The sequence below is a fragment of the Podarcis liolepis genome (assembly GCF_965112155.1).
Source record: "Podarcis liolepis genome assembly, chromosome: 4".
Classification (NCBI taxonomy): Eukaryota; Metazoa; Chordata; class Lepidosauria; order Squamata; family Lacertidae; genus Podarcis; species Podarcis liolepis.
The window spans coordinates 55,056,126-55,083,579 of NC_139558.1; the positions used below are offsets into that span (position 1 = coordinate 55,056,126).

A 27,454-nucleotide genomic window follows, 5' to 3' on the forward strand; every position below is an offset into this window, starting at 1 on the left:
CGTCCCCAAAAAACCTGAAAGTAGTTGATTACTAGTCTTGGTTTGTTTGGATGCAGTATTAACCCAGACCATGGTTACCCCCCCCCAACACCCAGCAGCATAGCAACAGTGTGCATATGCTTGCTGCACATTTATATATTTATTAAATTTGCTGCAAGCGTATGCACACTGCTGAAAACATAATCAACAGTCTAGCTTAACTGGGAACTGCATACAGACAGCTGGGAAAATCTAATCCTGGCACTGTATCTAACCTTCACAGTGTTAAGTAACTTGTGTCATCCAAAAATAGAGCAAGACTGTCCTAAAGCCTTTCACAATAAGAAGGTTGAAGGCAAGGGGAGGCAGAAAAAAAAGCTAGACTGCAATGGTAGACAATTTATTTGCAACATTTGTAGCCTGCTTTTCAAAAAAAAGTAGGAATGGATTTTACGTTGAAATATTTTTTTAACCCCTATGTACGTCTACTGTGAAGAGTTCAGTGGGGCCCACTCCTAGGCAAGTGACTAAAGGACTGTAGTTTACAACTATTAACTCAAATAGTTACCGTATTCAGGGGTCACAGCAATAAAATAATTTTGGCTGAGCAGTCCAGTGTCGCTTTAAAACACTGCAATAGAAAAGGCTTAGCATTTCAGATTATAGTAGTAATATAGCCTTGACAGCCAGATCAAACATTCCCAGGAGGTAAATATTTCAACAACAACAAAAAACATTGCAAAGGGTAGTCTGAAATGCCATGTTTACACGTCTAGTACCATTCAGGAAGGCTCCTTGGGAAACGAGGCAATTGCCCCTTGCATTTGACCGAGTGTATCTGAAAACCGACCGTGGGTGTGATTCATCAGTAGCCAACCTAACTAAAGCGTAAGAACCTGCTCCCAGCAAAGGCACCGGGGAGGAGGAGTGCTTTTATTATGATGATGGTTAGTCATTTTAACGTTCGTCGTGCCTTCTGTCAGTCAATAGGACAACAAGGCTCGGCAGAAGCCCTGCAGCCTGTCATACGACAGGTAACAGAAAGAGATGAGGGTGGAAACCCGCTGCTTCGGCTTCTGCCAGGCTGAATGAGGGGCGTTTCTACTCGGAGGTAAGCCCTACTGAGTTCAGTGGAGCTTACGCTCAAGCCAGCGTCCCTTAAGCAGCGGCCTCAGGGGCGAAAAGGGGGCGCTTATGTAAGGCGCCAAAGACGCGCCGCCGCCGCCGCCTTGGCGAACGGCTGGCACGAAACCCGCCCGCCCTTTCGGCGCTCGCGCTGCCCTCCGCTCCCCCCCTATCTCCGCACTACTTCCGGTGTGGGTGTAGGGGGGGGGCGGTGCAATGCGGAAGCGGTGGCCCTGCCAGAGAGGAAGTGAGGCAGGCGCCTCAGGCAGCGGCACGAAGAAGCGCCCCTGGAGGTGGCGGAGGAGCCGGTAAGGGAAGCTGAGCTGAGCAGGAGAGCAGGCGAGACGTCAGTATATATTTCTCTCTCTCTCTCTCCTCCCCCCCCCCCCAAATCCTCACACCACTTCCCGCTTTCTCCTGCCTCCGTGTAGACAAGCCTAAGTCCCCGCGGTGCGTAGGAAGCCGGAGCCGCCTTGGCGGGGCTGGCGAGGGGAGAAGGGAAGCGGCTCCCTCGGCACAAGATGGACGCTTCTTGAGCCGCGCCGACACCCACACGGCTCTCTGCCTCGGTCTGTCACGGGGAGGGCGACGCGGATTCGGCTCCTGTTATTATTATTATTATTATTATCATTATTATTCTCCCTTCGCGGCTGCCCGCTTTCCCACCCACCTACTGCAGCAGCGTGCCTGTCGAGGGAGCCGAGCCGTCTGTCTCGCTCCCTCATAACTGTCTGCAGACCGCGAACCTTTTCCGGTTGCTTCGCTTTCCCCTTTTTGCCCCCGCCCCGGCCCGCTTTTCCTTCTTACCCCTGGAAGCGGGGGAAACAACCCCTCTAGCCTTGTAGAAACGGCGGCCGGGCATGTTGTGGTGGCAGGCGCTCTTCCTCCGGGGCGAAGCAGGGGTCGAGCTTCGCTTGGCTGCCACTCCCCCTCCCCGGTCCTGGGGAAGCGAGAGGGTCGCTTTTCCTCTAAAGCGGGTGCGGGGCCAAGGTGGGAGGTGGGGAGGAAGGAACTGCCAAGGCAGGTGGCTGCGGGAAGCGTCTCTGCACTACTTCGTATTTTTTTATGTATCATCCCCGAAGTGTTGCTTTCACTGCTCGAGACAGTCGCTTAAAAAAAATAAAATACGCTGCTTCCCACCCACCCCCTTACTGCTATGATTACTAATCATTTTTCTCTCGGTTGTATTCTACTGAGCAACCGATTACCGTACTCGGTGATGCGGTGTTTCCGTGATAACAGATGACAAGGGAATAAACATTGAAATGCTAGAAGCAAAATCACTGCTTGGCGCTCTTCTTATAACAGAGATGTTTTGGATACAATTAAAAAGAAATCATTAGGGGTTTATGAATATGTATGCATAAGCAGCAACGGAGAGGGAGCGGTTGAGGCTGCTTGCTGGTATGCTTTCTTGTACAGAATAAATAAAATACACATGGGATGTAATTCATAAAAGGAAATAGGGTGTTAAATTGGTTGCTTCTAGTTTCATAGCTGAATATTGACATCAAGTGCCAAATTACGTGTTATGTGCTCCTGGTGTGCTGCTGATAGAGGCCAGGAAGTCTGGTCTGTCTGTGTATGGATGTAGAATAGGTGTTTGTTAACTATCCTGTAGCAGAACATACTGAAGCAAATATAGTATCATTTTCTAGAACTGAGCCCTGATGATCCTTAGCTTAGGTTAAGCCCTGACTGAGCAGTTTGATTATATGTGGAATGCACAATTGGAATGAAATATTAAACCCTTAATTTGTGTTTTTAAGCTTGCTACACTTAAAAACAAACCTACTCTTAAGGTATTGTTATTGTTACTCTTATTGTTTTTTAACATCATTGATTAATTAATTGCCTTCTAAACAACCATCAAGGCAATATACACTGGAAATAATTTATAACAGTTAAGGACAGAAAACCAACAAATGCATTTAAAATAAGGCAGAAAACATACAATGTTGACATTTATCCAAGCCATAAAGTCTATCAGAACAAAATGCCTTCAATTGTTTCTGGAAAGTGCAAAATAAAATAAGTTTTGCCTGTTTATACCTCATGACCTTATTTGTCTCATTTGGTTCATAGACCATCATAACCTTTGGGTTTTATTTCTGTTTATTTTTTCTGCTTGTACTTCACTGCTGTGAGCTTTCTTCTGGGAAATGGTCTTTTGGCGTTTGCAGCTCATATGATCCAAGAAGAGGCACAGGAAAACTTGTTAGATGTCTAGCCTGCACTTGATATGGTTTGAGATGCCTTCTTGCAAGTAGATATCCTTGGGAGGAGGCAAGGCAGCATGCTGATTACAGTGACAGGTTGTAGCACTTGTGAATTGTGCTTGAAAATTGATAAGATAGTGGCAAATTGGAGTGTGTGCCATTAGTGGATCACCTCATGAGTAAGCATTTTAAAAGAAATGTAGTAAAGCTTGTCAAGAATAATGTTTCTTTAATGCCTGTTTATCCATTGTAAAATTATGGAGACATTAGTATGTGTTTTGCATGGTGCTGATCCTCCTACAAAATATGATATGCAACCGTAATTAGGAATGTCATAAGATATGGACTACACTCACTTTTCTTGAGTCTCTTGGGATATATTCTCAGAAAGCAGCTGATGCAGATGCACATTTAGGTTGCACTGTGGCAATTAAGAATCTGATGAATATTTAGATCCATTCCAAGAACTTGCTTGTATGAGAACTGTATTTTTCTCATGAAGCAGTAACATTCTATCAAGATGACAAACAATGTTATAAAATATTAGATTAATTCAATTTATGTACTGCTTCTCACACAAGAAATCCCAAAGTGAAGCTATTTATGTGAACAGCATGCAGTACACAATAAAATCCATTAAAACAAAACAAATATACTAAAAGTATTCTTCCTCAAAAATCACCCCCCCAAAAAAACAACACCCCAGCCACTTATTATGGATGAGTATTAAAAATAAATAACCCAGACAATATGCACTGTCCAGATGCATGAATTGAAATAATTACAAAATTAGACTAAACAATAAAAATAAGCCAGTTTGAGAACAGTACCCAGTGAAGCAGTTTTTTCAAAAAAGCAACAACCGAAAGAGACATTAAAAGGGGGCATGTTGTTGTTGCTCATTAAAAGGTGGCTAATGATGGGACCAAACATACTTTCTTTGGTAGGGTATTCCATTGGTGACTTCCTCCTCATGCCCCCCCCCCAATGTACCATGGTAGCACATAATGGAGCAGGGTGGTAGACTGTTCAAAGGTTTGGCATATTGCTATGATGGGTGAAGGAGATTCTTAAAATGCATTGGTTCAAAGATGCTAAGGTTTAAAAGGTTATAACTACACTTTGAATTGAGCCCAGAAACAATTGGTAATCAAAGCAGGTAATCTACAATCAGAAAAGGGCTGTAGCTCACTAGCAGAGCATTTGCTTCACATTCAGAAAGTTCCCGGTTCAATACCCAGCATCTCTAGGTAGAGAGTTGCTACCAGTCTGAGTGAAAAATACTGAGCTAGATCTGATTCCATGGTCTGATTCCATGTAAGGTAGCCATTTATGTTCCAAGAGCGACATGGATCCATCATGTTACAGTCAGTAGCCAGGCAGTTGCATTCTAGTCAAATCAGAAAAGCCCTTAATTGTCTTTGAAGGCAGCTCACTACGAGGCAGCCTGGAAGTGAATAGGGCACAAGTGACTGTAGCCAGTTGCATTACATAACTTTTTATATTTCATGCAAATATTTATCACAATTTACCTGTAGTATATATCTGTTATTCAACTGAAGTTGATTCTGTTAACTAATCCTGATGTAGTTCTTGCCTCATGGGAAGGATGCTAGAAGGTAGGCATATTAAAAACACATTCCAGCAGAGTTCTTGGGTTCCCACTAGTAGAAAATAATGCATCTGTGCCAGTTGGATAGGTTAGTTTCACACTGCTTTAGAAATGATGTCTCTGAATGTTGAGAAACTTTCACTAACACTTTTTTTTTGTACTTTGTTACACAGTTCTGCCTCTGATAAAGGAAAAATGGCATTCAGTAAAGGTTATCGCATCTATCATAAGCTAGACCCACCGCCATTCAGTGTGATAGTAGAAGCCAGAAACAAGGAAGAATGTCTCATGTTCGAGTCTGGTGCTGTGGCTGTTCTCTGTAAGTAGCAAAACTCTACAAATACAAGCAGATGGCTAACTTAATTAAAAAACTCCTAATGGTAAAAAATGAAAACAGATGAAGAAATGTTGAGTCACCATATCTGTTGTGTCAGTGATCTAAATGTCCTTTGAATATTTCCTGGTCTTTTTGCTTAAAGGTGTTTTGCTCTACTATATTTTTCAGAATAATACATTTTTGAATTTATTGCTATTTCTTGAAACTTGCCTTAAAAGTCTACTTATCCTGTTTGTAACATAAGCAGATGTAAAGGTAAACTGTGGCTGTTTAGCATTTTTGAGTATGAGCCTTGGGCTCATCTTTCCTCTGGTCCCCTCCAGTGTACCTGCAGGAACATCAGAACTTTTCACATCTGTTTTTATCTAGGCAGTTCAGCATTGTGTTCAAACTTGTAACCTAGAAGCTCAATTCAACTGGAAAGCTACACATGCCCCTGAATGGTGTCTCTTTTGGCATTCCTCTCTGCAGTTAGTGTGGTGCCATTGCAATATAAGAGAAGACAACATTGGTTTAAATAGTATATTCTCCCATAATAGCAACCATGTATAGAAATAAACTTTTGCAATTACTGCAATGTAAGTGCAAGCCTAATTAGTATCCAGAATCGTTGCTATATCTAATGGGGGCTTCCTCTAACAAGCAATTTCCACCAGTAATTGGTTTAAGCCTAAACTTGCATTTCTTAGGAAAATATTACTGCCTTTTCCCATGAGAGAATTCAAATGGCACACCTGGGTTTAAGTTATGACTGGCCAGAGGCTCTTCATGACCCCTGTGCCACTCTGCCGTGAGGAAATTTGTGTTGATGTCTGGTAACCTACTTGATGCTTGAGTTAATTAGCATTCAGTTACCTTTTCCATCCAGCATCCTCATTAAGATAATAACTCTTTGCTCTAGAGCTAATTCTTGTCGGGAAGCTTCTTTCCTGCAACTGGACATCTTGCAGCTGCCTTAACTATAGTTTTTAACTCAGGAAGCTATTCAATGGTGCTTATTTTGCCTTGGAGACTGCTCCCCACCCTGTTCTGACACTGTGGAGCAAAACATCTCTACCTTTCTCTTTTCTGCAACCTCACTATCTCTTAGTCCATGTAATTGTTCAAAACGCTACTTTCCTGGCTCCTTAGCACCCACATTTGTTCCATGTAAGATGAGCTCTGCTCCCTCCATCTGTCTGTGTAACTGGAACTGTTTGAGCTTATGGTCCGGAACTTGGGTAGCCTGTGTAACTTTTAACAACTAACCAATTTACTATTCTGCATGTCTTTCTTGACACTTTAAGCTCCAAAAGCATTTTATTCATTTCCCACAATTCTGTATAAAATAACATTTTATTTAAATTTATAGCAACATATGTTGTTTCTTAATTCCTCCAAGAAAGCAAGATATTATTATGATTATTTGGGTATAACATAGTGCACTAACCTCAGTGTCACACAATTCTCTCTATATTAAAGATCCCCAAAGTTGTTATTCTATGCATAAGCATGTAAGGTACAGTTTCATGTGTTAATGAGCTGGATAGATAACTTTTTCTTTGCTGAACAACATATCCAGTAAAGATGGAGATAAAGATTTAGTCCTACTTATTTAGAGGGAAGTGGCATAGGGCTTAATAGCATTGCCTGGCTTGTATTGGAAAGGATGCAGATGTTCTAAGATGTTGTATCATGAACTATAGCATGAACTTCTGCTTTTGCCACAGCTGCACAAACAGTTGGCAGCTCTTAATAGGAACTTAGATTTAAAATGTATATTGAGCACTTCTGTTAACACACACCATCTAATCTACCATCAGGGGATTTAAATTATGGATGTAGCTAAGTGAAAGAATAAATTCTCTTGGGATGGAAGTGTTCAAGTGCCTGCATGCATTAACACAGCAAAAGAGGATATATTTACATGCATGTAGGGTAGGTATTTAATATCTCAATCTTTGTAGTGCACTCTCATGTATGTTTACTCAGAACTGAGCAGCACTTAGTTCAGTGGGGCTTATTCTCAAGTAATTATGCAAGGATTGCAGCTTTAGAACATTTTAATAGAATGAGAATATAGATAGATAGGGAGCAGTTGTTAGACTTTAGTAGCTCCTACTCTTTGGGTGGGGGGCAGACTTATCAGATTCTGTCTTAATGTATAAAGACAAAATTGACCTTGCCTTATTAGGAAGGCAAGCATAGATCACTTGTCATTTAAAGGACTTCCAGTTCCCCACTTTTATAACTACTGATCAGGCCTCTGTTTTTCTTCATCCTTTAAGATTAGATATTCTGATACCAAGATACTGTGTATTGGGTTTTACAGAATGTCCAGTTGAGTCATGTTTAGATAGCTGGGCAGTACTCTACAGATGCATGTTGTTTTGCTCACAAATTTCTGGTATACACCTCAGCTTTGATTTATTATTGATACCATGGCAGATCTATTTCCTGCAAGTGTATTGATACATGTTTGCTTAAAGAACACAATCATATTTAAAGTTGATCAGTCACTCCGCTATAAGCAGAATCTGGGAAGGAGAGGCAATTGAGTAGAAGGAATGGGAGATTCATGTCTTATGTCAGTTACATTGTGTGAATAAATATAAAAGGGGAAAAACCTGACTTGCAGAGTTGGAAGGGTCCTTGCAGATTAGTTTGGCAAGCCCCCCACAATGTAGGGTGCAGTTACAGCATCTCTAATAGATGGCCAGCCAGACTTTGCTTAAGCACCTCTAGTGGATGAGTGCCCACCCCTCCTGAGACAATCTTTCCCTCTGTTGAACTTCTTTTACTGTTAGAAGGTTTCTGTTCAGCTGAAATCTGCTTCAATCCTATTTCTACCCATTGGTTCTAGTCCTTCCCTCTGGAACAACAAAGATCAGGCCTGTATGACAGCCCATCAGATGTTTGAAGACCCCTATCTTGTTATGCCCCATTTTCTCCAGGCTAACCATGTCTAGCTCTTCCAGCTGTTCCTCATAGGGCTTTTTCAGAGCCTTCACCACCCTCGTTGCCTTTCCTTGGACACATGCAAGCAGTTTTAGCACGGCCTCTCTTAAAATGTGGCATCAAGTACAGGACACAGTATTTCTGATGCATTCTCATCAGTACTAGATAGAATGCAATGTTTACTACCTGTGATCTGAACACTATACAGGTACTATGTTAATGCAGCCTGAGTCTGCATTAGCTTTTAATAGCATATTCTGCCTTTGATTTTCTTTTTCTTTTTTGCACTTACATGCTGGATTTTACATTTATCTCTGTTGAATTTCACCTGTTGTTGCAGCCTAGTGTTGCAGAATTTTAGGATATCTTTCTTTTGGCTCTTGATACTGTCTTCTGTGTATTCCTCCCAACTTTCTCATTTGCAAATCTTACAAGCTTTTCCCTCATTCAAGTCTTTAAGAAAATACTGAACAACACAGTGCGTGGGACTGAGCCCTATGATATTCTGCTCAAGACTTTCCTCCAGTTTGATACAGAGCTATTAATGAGTGCTCACTGGGTAAAAGTGCTCAACCAGCTGTGGCTGCCTCTTAGCTATAGTATTGCCCATTTCACTTACCATTTTGTCATCAAGGCAACCATGGGAGACCCTGTCAAATGCTTTGCTGAAATCAAGATATACTGTATATGTGACACTCCCATGATTACATACTAGGCTAGTAGCTCTTAGCAAAAAGAACAAGGTTGATCTGACATTCCTTATTTTTGCAACCCATGCTGGCTCATAGAAATTGATGCAATGTTTTTAGATTCTTATAGACCAAATGCTTAATAACCTTTCTTTGTTCTGTGTTGGGGTGCCTGGCCTGTAGTTTTCCAGATTCCCTGTGTCCCCATCTCAAATGTTCCTATCTCCAGTGTTTTGAGACTTGACTCATTCTCCAAGAGCTCTCATAAGATTAGTCAGTGGTTTTGAGAAAATACCTGCAAACTCATTTAGCACCATGGAGTGTAATTCATTTGGCCTTGGAGACTTGAACGTGTTTACAGTTGCTAAGGATTCTCTATCTCTTGGGGTTCAAGCCTCTCCTTATATCATTTGTCATTCTCTTCTCAGGTAGAACACAGTACTGTATGTTTTGTGGTAGAAGATTGAGGCAAAATATGAGTTTGAGTAGTTCTTCTTTCACTGTTTCACTTGTTTATACTTACTGTCTTGTCTAAGCAGCAGACCTGCCATTTCCTTGCAGCTCATTCTTGTCTTATCCTTCCTGTTCGTACAGTTTGGGGTGCACTGTTGTAAATATCCCTGGTTACATATACCTTTTTCAGTCTCCTATATATGCCCTTTTATGTCTCAGTTCATCAAAGTGCTCTGTATGGAGCTTAACTGGCATCTTTCCCTTCTTAAGACTGCCTAATCATGACCAGCATCTGCAACTCTGGAAGCTGTAGTTCAGCAGCGTATGGAGATCCACCCCTGATTTAGAGGAACAAGAATTACCATAAAAAATGCTTTAAATTTGGTTTGAAATTTCAATCCCAGAGAGAGACACCCCTCATTAATTTGTGTGATTATGATGTCACAGGTCTTCTTCTTCATTGTGTACAAGTGAGTCTACTGCTACTGAAGTGGATTTTCACAGTTGCTATCAGTTTATCATGGCTGCAAAATCTTGGCTTAGCACAGCAGTAATAAGGATTAGAAGAATGTTATATTTGAGTAGAAGGTCGTGGGCAAGGATAAATTCTTTTTCTTCCCCACATCCCTTGGAACCTTAAGAGTTAGTGATTACTAAAATTTGTATCTGTATTTGTTCTTCAGAAATATGAGTTTTGCCAATTTGTAATCTGTAGTTGGATTCTAATCTCAGCTGGAGAAGTGTAAGTCCTTTCCCCCTGTCTCTTATCCATATGTACACCTACAAACTGAGCTTCAGTTTTATGACATTTCTAGAATCTTTGTACTATACATATAAGCCGCTGATACAGGCAGCAGGAGAATAACTGCAGGCTGTTTTTGCAGTACTTTATTTCTTTGAATTTCACCGAAGTGGAATTTTCCGAATAACTTGTTTAATACAATCCTTTGTAATGGCCAGAAATTGTGCAAAGACCTGTTAAAGCAGGAGCTAAAACAGGATGCTGCAGTACTCTTAATGTCAGACAGAAAGTTATTCAAAATGGTATTCTGTCCAACTCAGTATTTCTGGGGAAAAGCTGAACCTCAGATCTCACCATGACAATGGAAGTACCATGTGGGATATGCATGAATGAACTAATATATATATATATATATATATATATATATATATATATATATATATATATATTTAATATGAAGTGGAAGAGTCTTTCATAAGTATAGTTCTTTTGCCATAATTTGAATCCTTCACATTTTATAAACAGCATCTGCAGAGAAAGAGGCAATCAAGAACATGTACTCCAAGGTGATGGATGCATATGGACTGCTAGGTGTTTTGAGATTAAATCTTGGTGAGTAAATCTCATTTTGGGAGTGCCCTTTCTTTTCATATGAAAACAGTAACAGTTAAAAGATTGCTCATGCCATCTTGCTGCCGGTACAATTGCTGGTATGTGATCACCACACTCCAGATAAATTGATGATAAATTGATGATTAGTTTTGCATGTGCAGCGGGAATCCCTCCCCCCCTTTTTCCCCTTGGTGATGCTTGCTGAGTTTTCTAAATAGCCTCTCCTGTTCTCCAACACCAAACAGCAAATCATTTTCAAAACTTTGGTGTCTCAGAGTCAATTAGATGTGTATGACATGGCATATGTAACATGACGAGAGGATTGGATTGCCTTGGGGATCAGAAGCTGAAAGTTCTGATGGCATGCATGAGACTCTGGCCATTAAATAATTGTTGGGCTTGTAGTAAATTACATTGTCTCTTCAGTGGTGTTCCTTTCAAGCATATGAGGCATGGTGGTATATTTTTCCTTAAGATATAAAGTTCATTTTTTTCTGTGAAATTTAAAATATGCCATTGGAATCAAGGTTTCTAACATTTCAGTTTACACATACCCTATCAGTAATTATAAACAAAACAATAAGCATACTCATCCTAAAAGTTGACATGGTTGCAGCCCAGCACTTATTTAAAAACTGCTGTTTTACTGTTCATGCAAAATCAATTTCTGCAAAGTCTTATGTGCAAAAGTAAACTTTAGAATTATGCAGTTACCTCTCTTTAAAAGTTTAATACTTAAAACAGGGAAATGCAAAAGTGTGTCTTGCAAAAGTTTAAAATACATTGATTGTTCATTTACGTTTGTTTCTTACAGGAGACACATTGTTACATTATCTAGTTCTTGTCACAGGATGTATGTCTGTAGGAAAAATCCAAGAATCTGAAGTTTTTCGTGTTACTTCCACTGATTTAATATCATTACGAATTGACCCATCTGATGAAGAACGCATCTCTGAAGTCCGCAAAGTTTTGAATTCAGGAAACTTTTATTTTGCATGGTCTTCTTCTGGGGTCAGTTTAGATCTTAGTCTTAATGCCCACCGTAGCATGCAAGAACAAAGCACTGATAACAGGTTCTTCTGGTGAGTTTATAAGTTTTAGGAAGTCTGATACCGTGTGCCTTTGTATTTTGAGTTGTTGAATTTCTTGTCATTGCACGTGTTAAAATACTGCTTGCAGTTCTACCTTTTTGAAATAGTACTTCTTCATATAAAATGGTTTTTAATGTTTTTATGAGTATTAATATGGGCAAATCACACACAAATACAGTATATACACAGAATGAACCATTTTGCAAACTCATGCTTAGCTGTTCTGGGAAATACTTTACAAGTGTTAAAAGGAGAAGTGAAAACCCTGTATTCGCATTAAGTTCAAATGATTACAGTCACAGATACTAGTAACTTAAAAATATTTGTTTTGTGCTTGTTCAGCTATACACAGAGAATATTGTCTCTTTTTATAGAATGGTCATTGTTGTTATAATAGTGCAAACTATTAGATGCCTTGTCTAATATTCAAGGTTGTGTACATTTAGCGAATTCGGTACAAGTTTAGCAGGACAGAATTTGAAATTTAGGGAAATTAATTATACAGGATAAGAATTTCAGTACTTTTAGAAAGCAAGTTCCTAAGGAAAAGATAAAGAAAGCAAAGGAATGGATGCAATGATAACGCCTCCAATTTTTAAACCCAAGTAACATTCTAGTCCTACATGACTCCATTAGTCTTCCTGTGATTAGAAGAAGCAGAATACAAAGTAAGTAGCCTTTGTAGCTAAAACATTTTCAATATTCAACGTTCTGCACAGAATACAAATTTCTTGTACTTGCATGATACATTCATGAAACATGCAGAGCCCCAAGAAGCTGTTCACTTACCTCAATGAATCATCTCTTAACTGTCCAAGCTGCTTCTAATATACCAATGACATTAGATCTATCTAAGCTGGCAAAAATAGTGGAGATTGTGCTTAAAAGTGGGGTTCGCTGACCCCACCAAAAACCCCCTGCTTTTATTTGAACTGTGATCACCTGGTAGTTTGAGTATCAGGATTGCTTCTATAGAGAAACATCAGTGGGCCCTTTGTCTACTTTTGGAGTCCCAGACACTTTTAAAAGGATCACCTCCCCAAAAGACACATTCTGAACTGGAGTTTAGTACTGCTTTGGGAATGCTGTGGTCTCTTGGTAACATCAGGAACACTGTTCAATATCTGGATCAGCATATTTATCTGAGATGGGTGTGGATTGCTGCCCAGGGCTGTGACATTTAGTTTCTGTAACATCCACACATGAAATTGTCAGACGCAGGCATCGAGGGGGAAATCCTTTTTCAACTGGAGGTGATTTTACACATGTGAAATGTACATGATTGTTTCAGATTTACGTGATTTACGCTAACTCCACTCCCCAAAAAACTCTCTGTAGTTCAATAACCAGTATCTTCTCTGAAACTGGAAGCTTGCACTGTGAGAAATTCTAATTTATGATGTCTCTTTATGCTGCCACTTTGCTACTAGAATGTGCTGGTTAGCCAGCCTAGTGAAACTGGACTTTCTGAAATGTAATTTGCTGAATGTTTGTTTTTACCTTTTCCCTTAATCTTTCCTGGACTATGTTTATTGCTTTGAAAGTCATTACAGAAGACTTGCATAATTTAGAATTGTTTAAAATGGCTCTGTGTTCCACTTAAGCATACTTGCTTATATATGCATGCCATTATGTTTACAATTATATTTTAGTCTTTGATGCTTCATATTTTATATTGAAATTCCTCCAGCTAATGTTAATCTGAATCACTTCTTCAATAGGAATCAATCACTGCACATTCATCTTAAACATTATGGAGTCAACTGTGATGAATGGCTGTTGCGTCTCATGTGTGGAGGAGTGGAGATCAGAACAATTTATGCAGCTCACAAGCAAGCAAAGGCTTGCATCATTTCACGGTTAAGCTGTGAACGAGCTGGGACCAGATTTAATGTTAGAGGAACAAATGATGATGGTCATGTGGCAAATTTTGTTGAAACTGAACAGGTATGACCTATGCACTATATTACTGCTTTGCATTATTCTCACTAAAATATACAAATAGGGGTTATGCATTGCTTGGTACAAGGCGTGACATCTAGTTTACATATTTAGCACATAAGGCTATCCCAACTTGATTTCTACCTGCTGCCAACTGCAGTTATTTTGTATATAATAGTCTTGAACACATTGGCTACCAAACCTACATTTGTGGTAGACAGGTTGCACTTCTTGTATCATAACCATGTTATGGAATGGTAATGCTCAGTTGGTGAAAATGAGGACTGTTTCCACAATTCAGATCTACCCCTTTGTTAAAACTAAAAAACCATTATTGAGACAGATGTGCGTATCTCATCCTTCCAATCTTAATAGTAGACATCAGCACATTTCCCATGACATACTAATCCAAGCCATGGTTTAGCATGGATGCCTGGCTGCACAGGTTCTCAGGGATGTGGTGGTGGCTGCTTTGCTCTTCCCCAGTTTTTTTCTGCAGCATTCACTAAGCCATGGTATAGAAAATATACATTATTTATTTATACATACATACATACATAATGTTGTTTGTAAGCCACCTTTCCATAGATAAATGCTCAATGTGGCTTACAGCATGAAAAAATACATAATTACAAAATAACAAAAGTAGTCATAAGCAATAAAACATCTAAAAGGACACAACCAAATCACACAATTGTTGTATTATTGTTGTTGTTATTGTTATTATTAAATCATCATAAAGTCTAAAATAAAGATATAAAAAAAATCAAAATATACAAAAATCAGTGACAACACTCCCTGTGCCAACAAAAAACCCTAAATAACACCCCAACCCAAAAGTCTGTTCAGCAGCCTCAGCTTTTATATATTTACAAAATGTATTAATTGTTTAACATTTAAGCATTTTGAAGCAATGTACAACAGGGGTTTCATAAAATCAAAACATAACATAAAGAAGAACATAAAATATAAAATATTCTGCTGCTGTCACTGAGATCCAACAGAACAGATTAGTATTACACTAATTGCCTGTATACTGTAAGCCATCATTTATCACAATATATTATTTCCACAGTTGCCTATTTCATATGGATTAATAGATAGATTATGTAGCTAGAAAATGATCTCATTTTTTTCATTAAAATCACTTTGTATTGGAGCAACCTTGGTCCAAAGCTTTCAAATTTCTTTTTTTTTGGCCTTAGATGATGTTGGGTCAGAATAAGTTTTAATGTGTGGGCAAATGGCATGGAATAATTTGAACAAAGTTTCTGCATAAGGTAACTACCGTATTTTTCGCTCTATAACACGCACCCGACCATAACACGCACATAGTTTTTAGAGGAGGAAAATCCGTAGGCATGCCACCCGTAGGCATTTCCTCCATAACACGCACAGACATTTCCCCTTACTTTCTAGGAGGAAAAAAGTGAGTGTTATGGTGCAAAAAATACGGTAATTGCTTAAGACAACTAATACAATAAATTTTATTTCTCCAACAGGTGATATTTCTAGATGAATGTGTGTCATCCTTTATACAAATCCGTGGATCTGTTCCATTATTTTGGGAGCAACCTGGCTTACAAGTATGAGGACTATATCTTTTCTCAAATTGCATTTCCCCATATTAGTTGAAGTCTTCTACCACCTTTTTCAAGAATCAAAGCTCAGTAGTTTAAGGAGAACATGTTATACATACAAATCAGTGTCATGTAGGACATAGTAGGAAAACATTGTTTAAATTGCAACTGTTTGGTCAGCAGGAGTGAAAGTGGCTTCAAGCCTATTCCTGTTTGCCTCAAGTGACCTTAAACTATGTCGGCTCTTAGATTTATATGATTTTCTTTATTTTTATTGATCAGAAATGTACCTGACAGAGCAATCCAAAACCCTGGCTGGGAGCAGTTGATCCACCACTGCACCTGAAACCCTGGGAGGGGCAGGGTGTGTTGAGAGGACAGTTTCTTGGAGTGGGGGTGCTGCACAGCTGAGGGACCCAAAGATCCATGGCACTTTGAGTCGTGGTCTCTGCCCCAAAAAGTTTGGGCATCTTTAGTCGCAGGGCCCACTGTTGAAGGCCAGCAGGGAGACAGATGTTCACCATCCTAACTCCCCCAGCTATCAACGTTTGGAGCAGGGAGTGGGAGTGGTAGGATTGGATTGTAAGTACAGTGGTACCTCAGTTTTTGAACATAATCCGTTCCGGAAGACCATTCGAGTTCTGAAACGTTCGAAAATCAAAAACTCAAAATGGAAATCTCAATATGGAAAACTCAGTACAGAAGCCACGTTTCCGGTTCAACTTCCGAGGCGCGTTCGAAAACCGAAGCATTTACTTCTGGGTTTACGTCGTTCAAGTTCTGAAACATTTGTCAGCGGAGACGTTCAAAAACTGAGGAACCACTGTGTTATAATAGAAGTGAGGAAAGAAAAATTTAAAAAATCAGAAGCACTATGCTCTTGTGTCTTTTAAAATTACTGCACAGTGTAATAATTTGAGTGCTTTATTAATAAAATTTGATTACATCCAAAAGGTTTGTGGAACAATAATGCATGCAATTTTTTAAAAAACTTGAACATTCTTTCGTCTCAGGTTGGATCTCATCGTGTCAGAATGTCAAGAGGATTTGAAGCAAATGCACCAGCGTTTGACAGGTAAAAGTCCTTTCTTCCGGACTTCCGGTCGGTGCCAGCGCTTAATGGCGGTCCTAGCTCCGAGCTCCGGAGAAGGACTGCTTCGCAAGTTCGGGTCTTACCCGCTACGGCAAGCGGGGGACCCTTAAAATCCCAGGCGCTGAAGCCTGAGAACAAGGAGACTCGGTGGGCACCTTTGCGCCCCCCGGTACCGTGAAAGAGCCTTTTTAAAGGCTACGGATCGACATCGGGAGTGAGCGCGGTGCTGAGAGTCGCTACCCAGCCTGCGAAGTGAAGCCGCGTCGCCATAAGCGGAGAGCGCCGATTCCTTCCTGAAAAGAAAATTTGGACTGAATCCCCGTGAGTAAGAGCTGAAATATAATCGGGACCCTTTAAATTTCAAAAATTGGGCTAAAAACGGGGGAGATCTAAACAAAGGAAGTCTGCCTCCCCCCGACTGCATGAAAGTGAAAGCAACGGAGCTTTAAACCTGCATCCGTTTAAATCTGCTCTTTGATTAGCTTAACCGGACATTTAGACCCTTTGATCTCCCCTCTAGCTAGCAGGGCAGAGGGGAGGTGAATTTGAACAACAACTGCATGATTTGTTGGAAGTAAAAAAACCTCTGCTGTCTCATCCATCTGAAAACGAAACGGTCTGCCTTTGTACCACACTGAACTGACTTTTCCCTGTGAAGTGATACCTTGATACAAAGTTTCCACAGTGCCTGGCTACTGTACAATACAAGAAGAAGTAGCATAAATTGGGCAACTGTGGCAATCTGAAGTAACAAGTTTTTAGTAATACTGACTTTGATTGTGTTAACCTCCCTTTTTACATTTTGGACATTCTCCTTTGTTTCTATACTTGGAAACTTTGTTCTATGGCCATTTTGATTTGCTCCCTCTAGAGGACAAAGTGAGGTCCGGCACGGCCTAAGACAGTGGAATTTTCCAAGGGAGAATAAATCCCATGGGAACTGACCTTGACATGAGTGGCGCACAAGAGGAGATAGTCACAAGAGCCAAAACCAAGCAACAACAACAACAGCTGCAGCAGCTACAGGTAAAGAAAAGAGGCTCAATTTCAGGCGCAACAGTTGGATCAACAGGAACAACAGGGCAAGACAAAGGAGCAGCCGTCTCCATGGAAGCTGTGACAGATGCTCTGCTCAAGATAAATCAAACTCTGGAGTCTCTGACAAAACAGACTTCAGAGAATACACTAAAACTAACAGAAATTTCAGCAAGATTAAACCAGAATACAGAATCTATAAATAAATTGGTGGAGGAAAACGCCACTACGCGCCAAATTGCCGAAGACGCCAAAGCTACTGCGGGAGAGACACAGGAGAAGTTAGAGCCGATCGCCAAGAAGGTCTATGAGCATGATGCAACTTTGGCCTTGTGGGAGTTACAGAGGAAAGAGAGAAATTTAAAAATAAGACTGATTCCGGAGAATGAAAGAGACAACCTTGTGGAATACTTGACACGGGAGTTTGTGGACTGTTGGGACCTCCAGGAAGACGAATTCAAAATTACGACTGCCTTTAGATTGGGCAAAAAGCAAAACAGAAAGACCCCGAGAGACTGTTTGATCACACTCAGATCCAAGGAGGAAAGAGACAAAATATTGGGACTACACTTTGAAAAGGCCTTGCAAATTGGAAACTCAGCTGTACAGATTTTCAAAGACATCCCAAAATACATTCTGGACTTAAGAAACTTCTATAAGGACTTAGCCCTTTTATTAAAGAAAAACTCTATCCGCTTCAGGTGGGAATTCCCACAAGGGCTGTCATTTGATTACAAGGCAAACAAGGTGAAAATAAAGACAATTCAAGATAAAGACAAATTTTTGGCAAGATACCAGGAGGATCTACAGAAGGGGACGGTGGACGCACTTGCAGAACAGAGGAGAGCGTTGGACATCCTGAATCTCTCGTTTGGACAAAAACCACCACCATCAGAAGAAGAGCAACAACTGGGAGCTGTTGGAGGAGCCTCAGAAAAATAGAAAGATGGCTCTGCAATTCCTTAGTTGGAATTGTAATGGGCTCAATGGGCCTTTGAAGAGAAGACAAGTATTTCATGTATTAAATAGAGAACAACTGGACTTGATATGCTTACAAGAAACTCATATAACTAGAGCCCACAGGAGATTACTTACAAACAAAAGGCTAGGACAAGAATTTATTTCATCAGACAAAGTCAAGAAGAGAGGAGTTGTAATATATGTGAAAGAGAAATGGGCTCCAAAAATGATATTCAAAGATGAACAAGGGAGATATCTGGCTGTGGAAATACAAGTACAAGGAGAAAAATTTCTAGTTGTTGGAATTTATGCACCAAATGAAGGTAAATCCGACTTCTTTAAGAGACTTCATGAAACGTTGATGGATTATTTGGATTACAATATGATAATCATGGGAGACATGAATGGCGTGGTCTCCACCAATATGGACAAGGCACAAAGACTAACAGTCACCAAAGAAGGGAGACTCCCTAAGACTTTTTTCGAAATGACTGAAAACATGGACTTGATAGACATTTGGAGAACAAGGAACCCTCTGGAGAGAGAGGGAACCTTTTTCTCCCAAGCAATGATGACCTGGACCAGAATCGATCAAATCTGGGTTACTAGTGGAATGGCTCCAAAGATTAAGAAAGTGGAAATCTGCCCAAAAACTTGCTCCGACCATAACGCCGTGAAGATGGAGATGAAACTCACAATAACTGGTCAATTTAGATGGAGAATGAATGACACCCTCTTTTGTGATAAGGAGATTCTCACGAAGGCCCAAAAGACTCTAAAAGACTATTTTGAAATAAATTTGAGGACCGACGTGGAGAAAAGAGTGATCTGGGATGCAAGCAAAGCGGTCATGAGAGGATTTTTGATTCAACAAAATTCAATAAAGAGGAAAAAACAAAATGAGAAAAAAGAGAAGATTTTGGAAATGATAAAGGAAGGAGAGAGGAAATTAAGAACAAAACCAAAGTCTCAAGACATTTTAAGAGAGATTAAGCTATATCAAACACAATACATGGAATTGATGAACCAAGAGATTGAATGGAAGATAAAGCAAATGAAGCAAAAGACCTTTGAATCAGCAAATAAATGTGGTAAACTGTTGGCATGGCAACTGAAGAAAAGGCAGAAACTAAATACAGTTACAAGCCTTGAGGTGGATGGAAAGAATATATCTAAACCCAATGAAATCAGAAATTGCTTTTTAAGTTATTTCAAAAAACTCTACACTCAAGGCCCGCAAAATGAAGAAGATATAGATAAATTCCTTGGAAAATATGGATTACAAAATATCTCTCATCAAAGCAAGATGGACTTGAACCAGAGAATCTCAGAACAAGAGATAGAGGCTGCCATTCAGAATATGCAACTGGGCAAATCTCCGGGACCAGATGGACTGACTTCCAGATACTACAAATCGCTGAAGGAATGGTTGACTCAACCACTAAGAGAAGTTTGTAATGAGATCCTTGAGGGAAAAAGGGCGCCTGAATCGTGGAAAGAGGCATATATTTCACTCATACCAAAGTCAGAGACTGAAAAGACTCAACTCAAGAACTACCGCCCAATATCACTCCTTAATGTGGATTACAAAATTTTTGCAGACATTTTGGCAAAAAGATTTAAAAGAGTTTTGATGGAGAAGATTCATAAGGACCAAGCAGGCTTTCTCCCTAAAAGACACCTGGCAGACAATGTAAGGAATGTAATAGACATTCTGGAAAAGCTAGAGGTGAATATAAACACTAAAGCAGTATTGATTTTTGTGGATGCGGAGAAAGCCTTTGACAATATTTCTTGGAGTTTTATGAAGAAGAATCTTCATGGGATGGGGGTAGGCCGGGGTTTTGAGAATGGTATGGCTGCAATATATTCAGAACAAAAAGCTAAACTGATTGTAAACAATGTTGTGACTGAGGAACTTAAGATAGAAAAAGGAACACGACAGGGGTGCCCGATTTCCCCATTACTTTTTATTTCAGTTCTGGAGGTGTTGCTGAACATGATAAGAAATGACCAGCAGGTCAAAGGTGTGCAGGTCGGAGCTAAACATTATAAGTTAAGAGCGTTCGCAGATGACCTAGTATTGACTTTGTAAGAGCCAAACACTAGTACGAAAAAGGTTTTAGAAATAATACAACAGTTTGGCCAGGTAGCTGGATTTAAGTTGAACAAGCAAAAAACCAAAGTTTTAGGGAAAAACTTAACAGATATGGAAAAGGAGAAATTTCAAGAGGAAACAGGTTTGACTGTGGTAAAGAAGGTGAAATATCTAGGGGTTTACTTAACATCTAAGAATGTGAATTTGTATAAGGACAACTATGAAAAATGTTGGTCAGAAATTAAAAAAGATCTAGAAATATGGTCAAATTTGAAATTGTCAATGTTAGGCCGAATTGCAGTAATCAAAATGAATGTATTGCCTAGAATGTTATTTTTGTTTCAGACCTTGCAGATTCTTGACAAGATGGAATGTTTTAAGAGGTGGCACAAAGACATTTCGAAATTTGTCTGGCAGGGCAAAAAGCCCCGAATTAAATTTAAGATATTGACAGATGCTAAAGAAAGAGGGGGTTTTGCCCTGCCGGACCTAAAATTGTACTATGAGGCAGCAGCTTTTTGCTGGCTGAAAGAATGGATGCTCCTCGAGAACACGGACATCTTGGATCTGGAAGGTTTTAATAATGCTTTTGGTTGGCATGCATATCTTTGGTATGATAAAGTTAACAGCGCCTTTAAAAATCACATTGTTAGAAAAGCATTGTTTAATGTTTGGATAAGATACAAAGATCTATTGGAAAACAAAACCCCTAGATGGGTCTCACCAGTGGAGGCTAAAGCAGTGAAGAAACTCAATATGGAGGTCGGATGGCCGAAGTATTGGGAAATTTTAGAACAGGATGGAGATAAGTTCAAACTACAAAGTCAGGAGAAATTGAAGCATAAAGTAGAAAATTGGTTCCAATATCGTCAAATAATGGAATTTTTTAAACAGGACAGGAAAATCGGTTTCCAGGTGGAAAAATCAAAATTAGAAACCGAACTGTTAGAACCCAATACTAAGAATTTATCTAGAATGTACAACTTGTTGTTGAAATGGAACACACAGGATGAAACAGTTAAATCGGCTATGATTAAGTGGGCTCAGGATGTTGGACATAACATTATGTCAGCTGACTGGGAATGGTTATGGAACACCGGTATAAAATTTACGGCATGTAATGCCTTAAAGGAAAACATTATGAAAATGGTATACAGGTGGTACATGACCCCAGTCAAGCTAGCAAAAATCTATCACTTGCCCGATAACAAATGTTGGAAGTGTAAAGAGACTGAAGGTACCTTTTATCACCTTTGGTGGACATGCCCGAAGATTAAGGCCTTCTGGGAAACGATCTATAATGAAATGAAAAAGGTACTTAAATGTACCTTCCCTAAAAAACCAGAGGCCTTTCTCTTGGGCATTGTCGGCCAACTGGTGACAAAGAAAGATAGAGCTTTTTTCATGTATGCTACAACAGCAGCAAGAATACTCATCGCAAAGTGTTGGAAGACACAAGATTTACCCACTGTGGAAGAATGGCAGATGAAAGTGATGGACTATATGATACTGGCCGAGATGACAGGCAGAATCCGTGACCAACGAAAAGAGACGGTGGAAGAAGAGTGGAAAAAATTTAAAAGTTATCTTAAGGACTACTATAATCTTAATGAATGCTAAAATGTTATGGTTTCCAGAAGCAAAAGGGTACAGGGATACAAGGTTAGACTATAAAAGAGGACTAAGATGATAAAGATTGGAAAGTTACAATTGGAAGTTGCTAGTTGAATTTTGGACATTGGGATGCAGAGAGGGGGGGTATGGGGAAGTCTAAGAAAAGAGGTTTATGAAAATATGTTTGAAACTATACGTGTATGTTTGTCATTTTTAGTGTTTGTCTGTTTTTCTCAAAAATTTTGTAAAACCAATAAAAATTTTATAAAAAAAAAAAAAATGGAATGGAAATTAAAGCAGTGACTATGATTGCTAAAAAAAAAAAAAAAAGTCCTTTCTTCCTTCCAGCAGGAGCTATTCATTTTGAGTACTCTAGTAGGCAATATTTCCACGAAGTTCTTAAATGCATGAGTGACCCACTGGGAACGGGATGAAATAATACCAGTAACTAAAGGGTAGCATGTACATTGTTAAACTAAAGTAACAAATGAAAGGTTTAAAATGAGATTCTTATGAACTTAAAAGCCATATTTCCATTTTCTGTTGAGTGGGATTCATCTGTGTTAGGAGTGAATTCTACATTGTATGTAAGTTGTCACAATTCTTATACTGGTTTTGGGTTTTCTCTTCTGGATGATTTCATAATTTCATTCATCCTTTTAGCTGCTCTTTTGCCTTTTCAATATAAGTGGTTAAACATGATGTGTGTATTCCATTCATTGATTTAAAGATGCTATTTACTAGATCCAATAATAATAGATTTCCCCCTACCTTGTAGGCACTTTCATACCCTTAAAAATCTATATGGCAAGCAAATAATTGTGAATCTTCTTGGCTCAAAAGAGGGGGAGCATATGCTCAGCAAAGCCTTTCAGGTAAAATATGATCTAGACCTATTTTGTAAAGGAAAATCTTGTCTCATAAATGGCAAATAATTATCTCAGTTTCAGTATATAAGTAATTTCATTAATGTTGTGTTATTTGGCTTTTAATAAAAGAATGTGATTTTGTAAATCAAAAGCTGATTAAGGACCACTTCAAATGTAATTTTCTTCAAGCCTAGCTCTGTCTAGAAATTAATATATTACAAATATTGCAATAACAGAATAGATGTTAAAACCAGAATAGCTGTTAAAACCAATTGGCAGTATCACATTTTTTGCTACTACCAAAATTTTGTTCCATGACATCTATATCCCATTTGTTACTAATATATTTGTTTCTCCTTTCTTCCACCAACTTCCTCAGAGCCATTTGAAAGCTTCTGAACATGCTGATGACATCAAAATGGTGAACTTTGACTATCATCAAATGGTCAAGGGTGGAAAGGCAGAAAAACTACATAGCGTTCTTAAACCACAGATCCAGAAATTCTTAGAGTGTGGATTTTTTTACTTCGATGGAAACGAAGTTCAAAGGTTTGGATACTTGTCTTCTGTTACCAGATACAGCTGGTTTAGCACTTTTAGAAATGAAAGAAGAGTCAGAAAAGGGGAACTACTTTTTTAATAAAAAAAGTTGAGACTACTTATTTATGAGGGAAATGACTGAACATGCTGCAGCTGTAGCACATATCCACAATGAAAATTCTGTCTTCCCTTCACTTCTTTGCTTTAATCAGTTTGGTGTGGCACCTGCACCAAATTTAACCAGGGTTTGAAGAAAGTTCTGATTAATACGTGGTTAATCTTAGTGCAGTAATGTTAAACCGGTGTTAAAACCAAGTAAAGGAGCTATTCATATGGGTGTGTGTGTGCATGTGATCACCCTAGCCTTAAAACCAAAGTGCTGAGCTTTAGGAATGGTCTGATACATTTTCATAAAGCCATAGCTTCAAGCAAAAAGCAAAAGCTACATTTTTTACTACCAAGCCAGAATTATTTTGTATTTATTTTGAATTTCCATAGAGCCAGTTAAAAGGGGGTAGTGGAAATTAGAGTCTTTTGGCACTGTACTGTTTCTAAAATGCATTGATTGCAGTGGGGGACGTGGAGTGAAATCTGACAGTGTGTTTTTTGGCCTTTAAGTTGAGTTCTTATGAAGTCATTTAATCATTGTTGTTTTTTCAAAATACCATTCCTTTTTTAAAAAGTAGAACATTATTCAAAATTATTCATTTATTAAAATAAACGAATACATCTGAATGTGCTATGGCATGGCTTTTTTTATTTTTTTAACTCCAAAAACCTAGTGGGTAAAATAGTGGGTAAAGCTTGTGTTGATAGGTATTTGGCTAATGATCATACTTCTGTTTAGTACCTTGGTTAAAGTTTTGTTTAAAGTTTTGTGTGTTGTGTGCAATTTTAAAATTGTGTGTTTGTTGTATACTTGGCACAGAACTCAAAGTGGTACTATAAGAACAAACTGCTTGGATTGTCTGGATAGAACAAATTCTGTGCAGGCATTTGTTGGCTTAGAGGTAAGAATATAAAGGTATTATATTTTAGAAGTGTTTTAATGTTGACATTTGAAAAGTTCACATACTGTTCAGGTGTTGCTTGACCTGTGTTACTCTCACACTATGGGCCTTCTTCTTCCTCTTTTCTTCCTGCATGTCCTCAAAATCTGCTTCAGAAGGTCCCCCCAACCCTCTGCAACAGATTTTGAGAGTACACAAGGGGCTGCTGGCAAGAGTAGGGGAATTTTTATTGCACAAGAGGAAGTTGGTTGCACAAGCAGAACAGCAGTGTTGGATACAATCATAATTATTTCTTATATTATTCTGTAAAGTGCCTTGTCCACTGATAGCTTTATATCAATTTAAACTGTATAATCTATAGTTTCTTAACCAGAAAAAAGGGAAAACCAAAGCAAATGAAAGCTTTCAAAAATAAAATGTTTTAATACAGATTTGTATTTACCTTTGGTTTTGCCTTCCACATTTTTGCAGATGCTGTCAAAACAGCTAGAAGTTTTAGGTTTAGCTGAAAAGCCTCAATTGGTTACTCGATTCCAGGAAGTTTTTCGCTCCATGTGGTCTGTTAATGGTGACTCAGTCAGTAAAATATATGCTGGAACTGGAGCTCTTGAAGGAAAAGCGAAGGTAAGTAATGTTTTTAGTAGTAAAATTTGAATATTGTAATTCTCAAGGGCCAAATAGTGTTCTTGTTTACAACTGTTATTTTCCAATCTTTTAAGTGTCTGGGTATGAGTTTTCCATTATTTCTCACTGTTTTCTACTGAATGTTGAAGCGGGCTCTGTTTTTATCTACTAGTCTTGAATCTTCATGTTTCAACTAAAAACTTCACTCACTTCATTCCCTGCAGTGCTTTATTTAACTTTACTCATTTATCCAAAGTTTATCTAAAATGTCTGAGCCAAAAATCAAGGTTTATTCCTAGGTTTTGTAGATGAAGCTATTACCTTGAACCCCACAGTAACTTATTAGTCCTGATATTATTTTAGAGTTATTTCATTCAAGTTCAAGTGCCAAAAAAATTTCTGCTGATACAAAAAGCAATAGTGATGCTGACACAGGCACTAGTAGCTGGTAGTTGCCAGTACTCAAACCTAGAGTTCCATGCAAGTTGCCTTTAGTTGGGTAGCGTGTGTATTAGGGCTGAGTGATATATCGATATATCATCCAAAACCAGTTTGAAGTCTGTATTGTGATATCAGTTCCATAATTTTTGACCTGGCAATATATCGTGAATCATGATGTGTGTGTGCACGTGTGCTATGCAAAAATCACAATGTGGGAAAAACTGTGAAGCCAGCCAATCCTTCTTTCAATTCCTTCAGCCCCTGTTAACTCAGCCAGCTCGGCTCTCCCCTGCCTCATTCAGGAGGCAGCAAATCACAAGAGCAGGCACCGGCGAATATCACAATGCAGGAAAACCCTTGAAGCCAGCCAATGCCTCTACAGAGCTCCATTCTTATTTCAGACATCGTGATATATTGCTATATCACCATGTTTAGCTGGTGATATATCACAAGATTGAAAACCAGATATCACCAAGCCCTACTGTTCGCTTCTACATAGTTCCATCCTTATATCAATATATTGTGATATTTAGCTGGTGACATATCACAATGTTGTAAACTAGATATCACTCAGCCCTAGGTTGTGTGTTATATCACACAACAGAATTTGATACAGTATTCTTAGCTATGGTTTTCTATGTATTTTGCTTGTGGCCTTGAAGAATTGTATCTTTCCCGGGCACAAGTGTTAAACAGCAGGTTTTACAATATTTTCATTGCCGGTTTTTGTCTGTTAGTACTTTGCATGTGGGAATGGTGGTTTCTTATGGGTTGTATCCAACTAACTCATTGTGTCCATAGACTGAATCTGCTAGTGCAGCAGAGCTTCCCTTCCCTCTCGTCTCCATGCGCTTCCCAGAACTGTTTTGGCCCCCCCCCCCAACTATCCAGAGCAGATTTGGGAGCGGTGCAAGAGTAAGAGTGGGAAGGGAAGTTCCACTGCACACACAGAAGTTGTTACGTGCATGCAGTGATTCAACTGGGTGAAACCTCTGCAGTTTAATCTTAATTGTATTCACCTTTTCAAACTACAACTAACTTGAAATGTGTGTTTAACAGTGATTATTTCAAATTTTAAGTGCTATGTTACTATTTAACATCTTAACTAACTTTTCTTTTGCTTTCCTTTTGGTTCATTTCAATTATTTACCTGATATGTAATTGGTGAGTGTAATTCCCGAATACTGCTAAATGTTGAACATTGTAAGTGTTTAAATATGTATCGCGACCCAACTTATTGAAGGTACAAAATGCTAAAGATTTGGTTTTAGTGACTAGATTTTCCTATACTGAACCTAATGGCATTTTTAAATAGAGTTAATTGGTTATTATATGTGTGGGTTTTCTTTCAAAAATACTGCCTGTGAACTAAAGAACTAGTTCAAGCAGGATTAAGGGCTTGTCATGCTCAGTAGAGTATTTGACATTGAACATATCCCCATGCCATATCACAAACTGGTTTTGAATTTTCCTTTCAGTGGCAAAAGTCCTTTGGCATGACGGACTGTTTGAAAAACCCAAGCCCAAATCCCCTTCATTGCAGGCAGCAGTCCTCATGAGCTGGAAGTCTTCAGTTTCAAAATATACATGCAGCACTTGTAACATATAAATCAGCAGCAAAATAGACAGCAGCCAAAAGTAGATTTTTGAGCATACAGCATAGCTAGCCTGATTTCTAAAACGTAATGATTGGGTAGATAGAAATGCAATTTCAATTTATTCAGCTGGTATATTTTTATTTTGTGCATATGGATATGTACCAGTACACATGCATATAATATACATATTATCATAGCATATTGATTTGTGTATAGTATTTCCATACACATTAATGTGTCAATAAAGCTCTGTAT

The 27,454-nt window shown here is 39.0% G+C and overlaps 1 protein-coding gene and 1 long non-coding RNA gene across 34 annotated transcripts in view; one reads left to right on the top strand and one right to left on the bottom strand.

Annotated features, from left to right (window-relative positions):
• The first annotated feature begins 1,291 nt into the window (after nucleotides 1-1,291).
• SYNJ1 (synaptojanin 1) overlaps nucleotides 1,292-27,454 on the top strand; it is a 51,554-nt gene continuing 25,391 nt past the window's right edge. For 10 of the 33 annotated variants that reach the window (XM_083500309.1, XM_083500303.1, XM_083500297.1 and 7 more), the window contains exons 1-11: nucleotides 1,319-1,450; nucleotides 5,109-5,254; nucleotides 10,619-10,705; nucleotides 11,520-11,787; nucleotides 13,518-13,743; nucleotides 15,240-15,323; nucleotides 16,331-16,392; nucleotides 22,896-22,992; nucleotides 23,366-23,535; nucleotides 24,455-24,536; nucleotides 25,008-25,160. In XM_083500309.1, the coding sequence (XP_083356435.1) occupies nucleotides 5,131-5,254; nucleotides 10,619-10,705; nucleotides 11,520-11,787; nucleotides 13,518-13,743; nucleotides 15,240-15,323; nucleotides 16,331-16,392; nucleotides 22,896-22,992; nucleotides 23,366-23,535; nucleotides 24,455-24,536; nucleotides 25,008-25,160 (1,353 nt within the window). In that variant the 5' untranslated portion in view covers nucleotides 1,319-1,450; nucleotides 5,109-5,130. Of the gene's footprint in view, nucleotides 1,674-3,292; nucleotides 3,503-5,108; nucleotides 5,255-10,618; nucleotides 10,706-11,519; nucleotides 11,788-13,517; nucleotides 13,744-15,239; nucleotides 15,324-16,330; nucleotides 16,393-22,895; nucleotides 22,993-23,365; nucleotides 23,536-24,454; nucleotides 24,537-25,007; nucleotides 25,161-27,454 lie in introns of those variants that run through there. The other 23 variants (XM_083500290.1, XM_083500292.1, XM_083500294.1 and 20 more) reach the window with 5 other exon arrangements.
• LOC310705645 overlaps nucleotides 22,444-27,454 on the bottom strand; it is a 32,209-nt gene continuing 27,198 nt past the window's right edge. Inside the window, exon 4 of the long non-coding RNA XR_014525421.1 lies at nucleotides 22,444-22,536. This is a non-coding gene — a long non-coding RNA (uncharacterized lncRNA). The remainder of the gene's footprint in view (nucleotides 22,537-27,454) is intronic.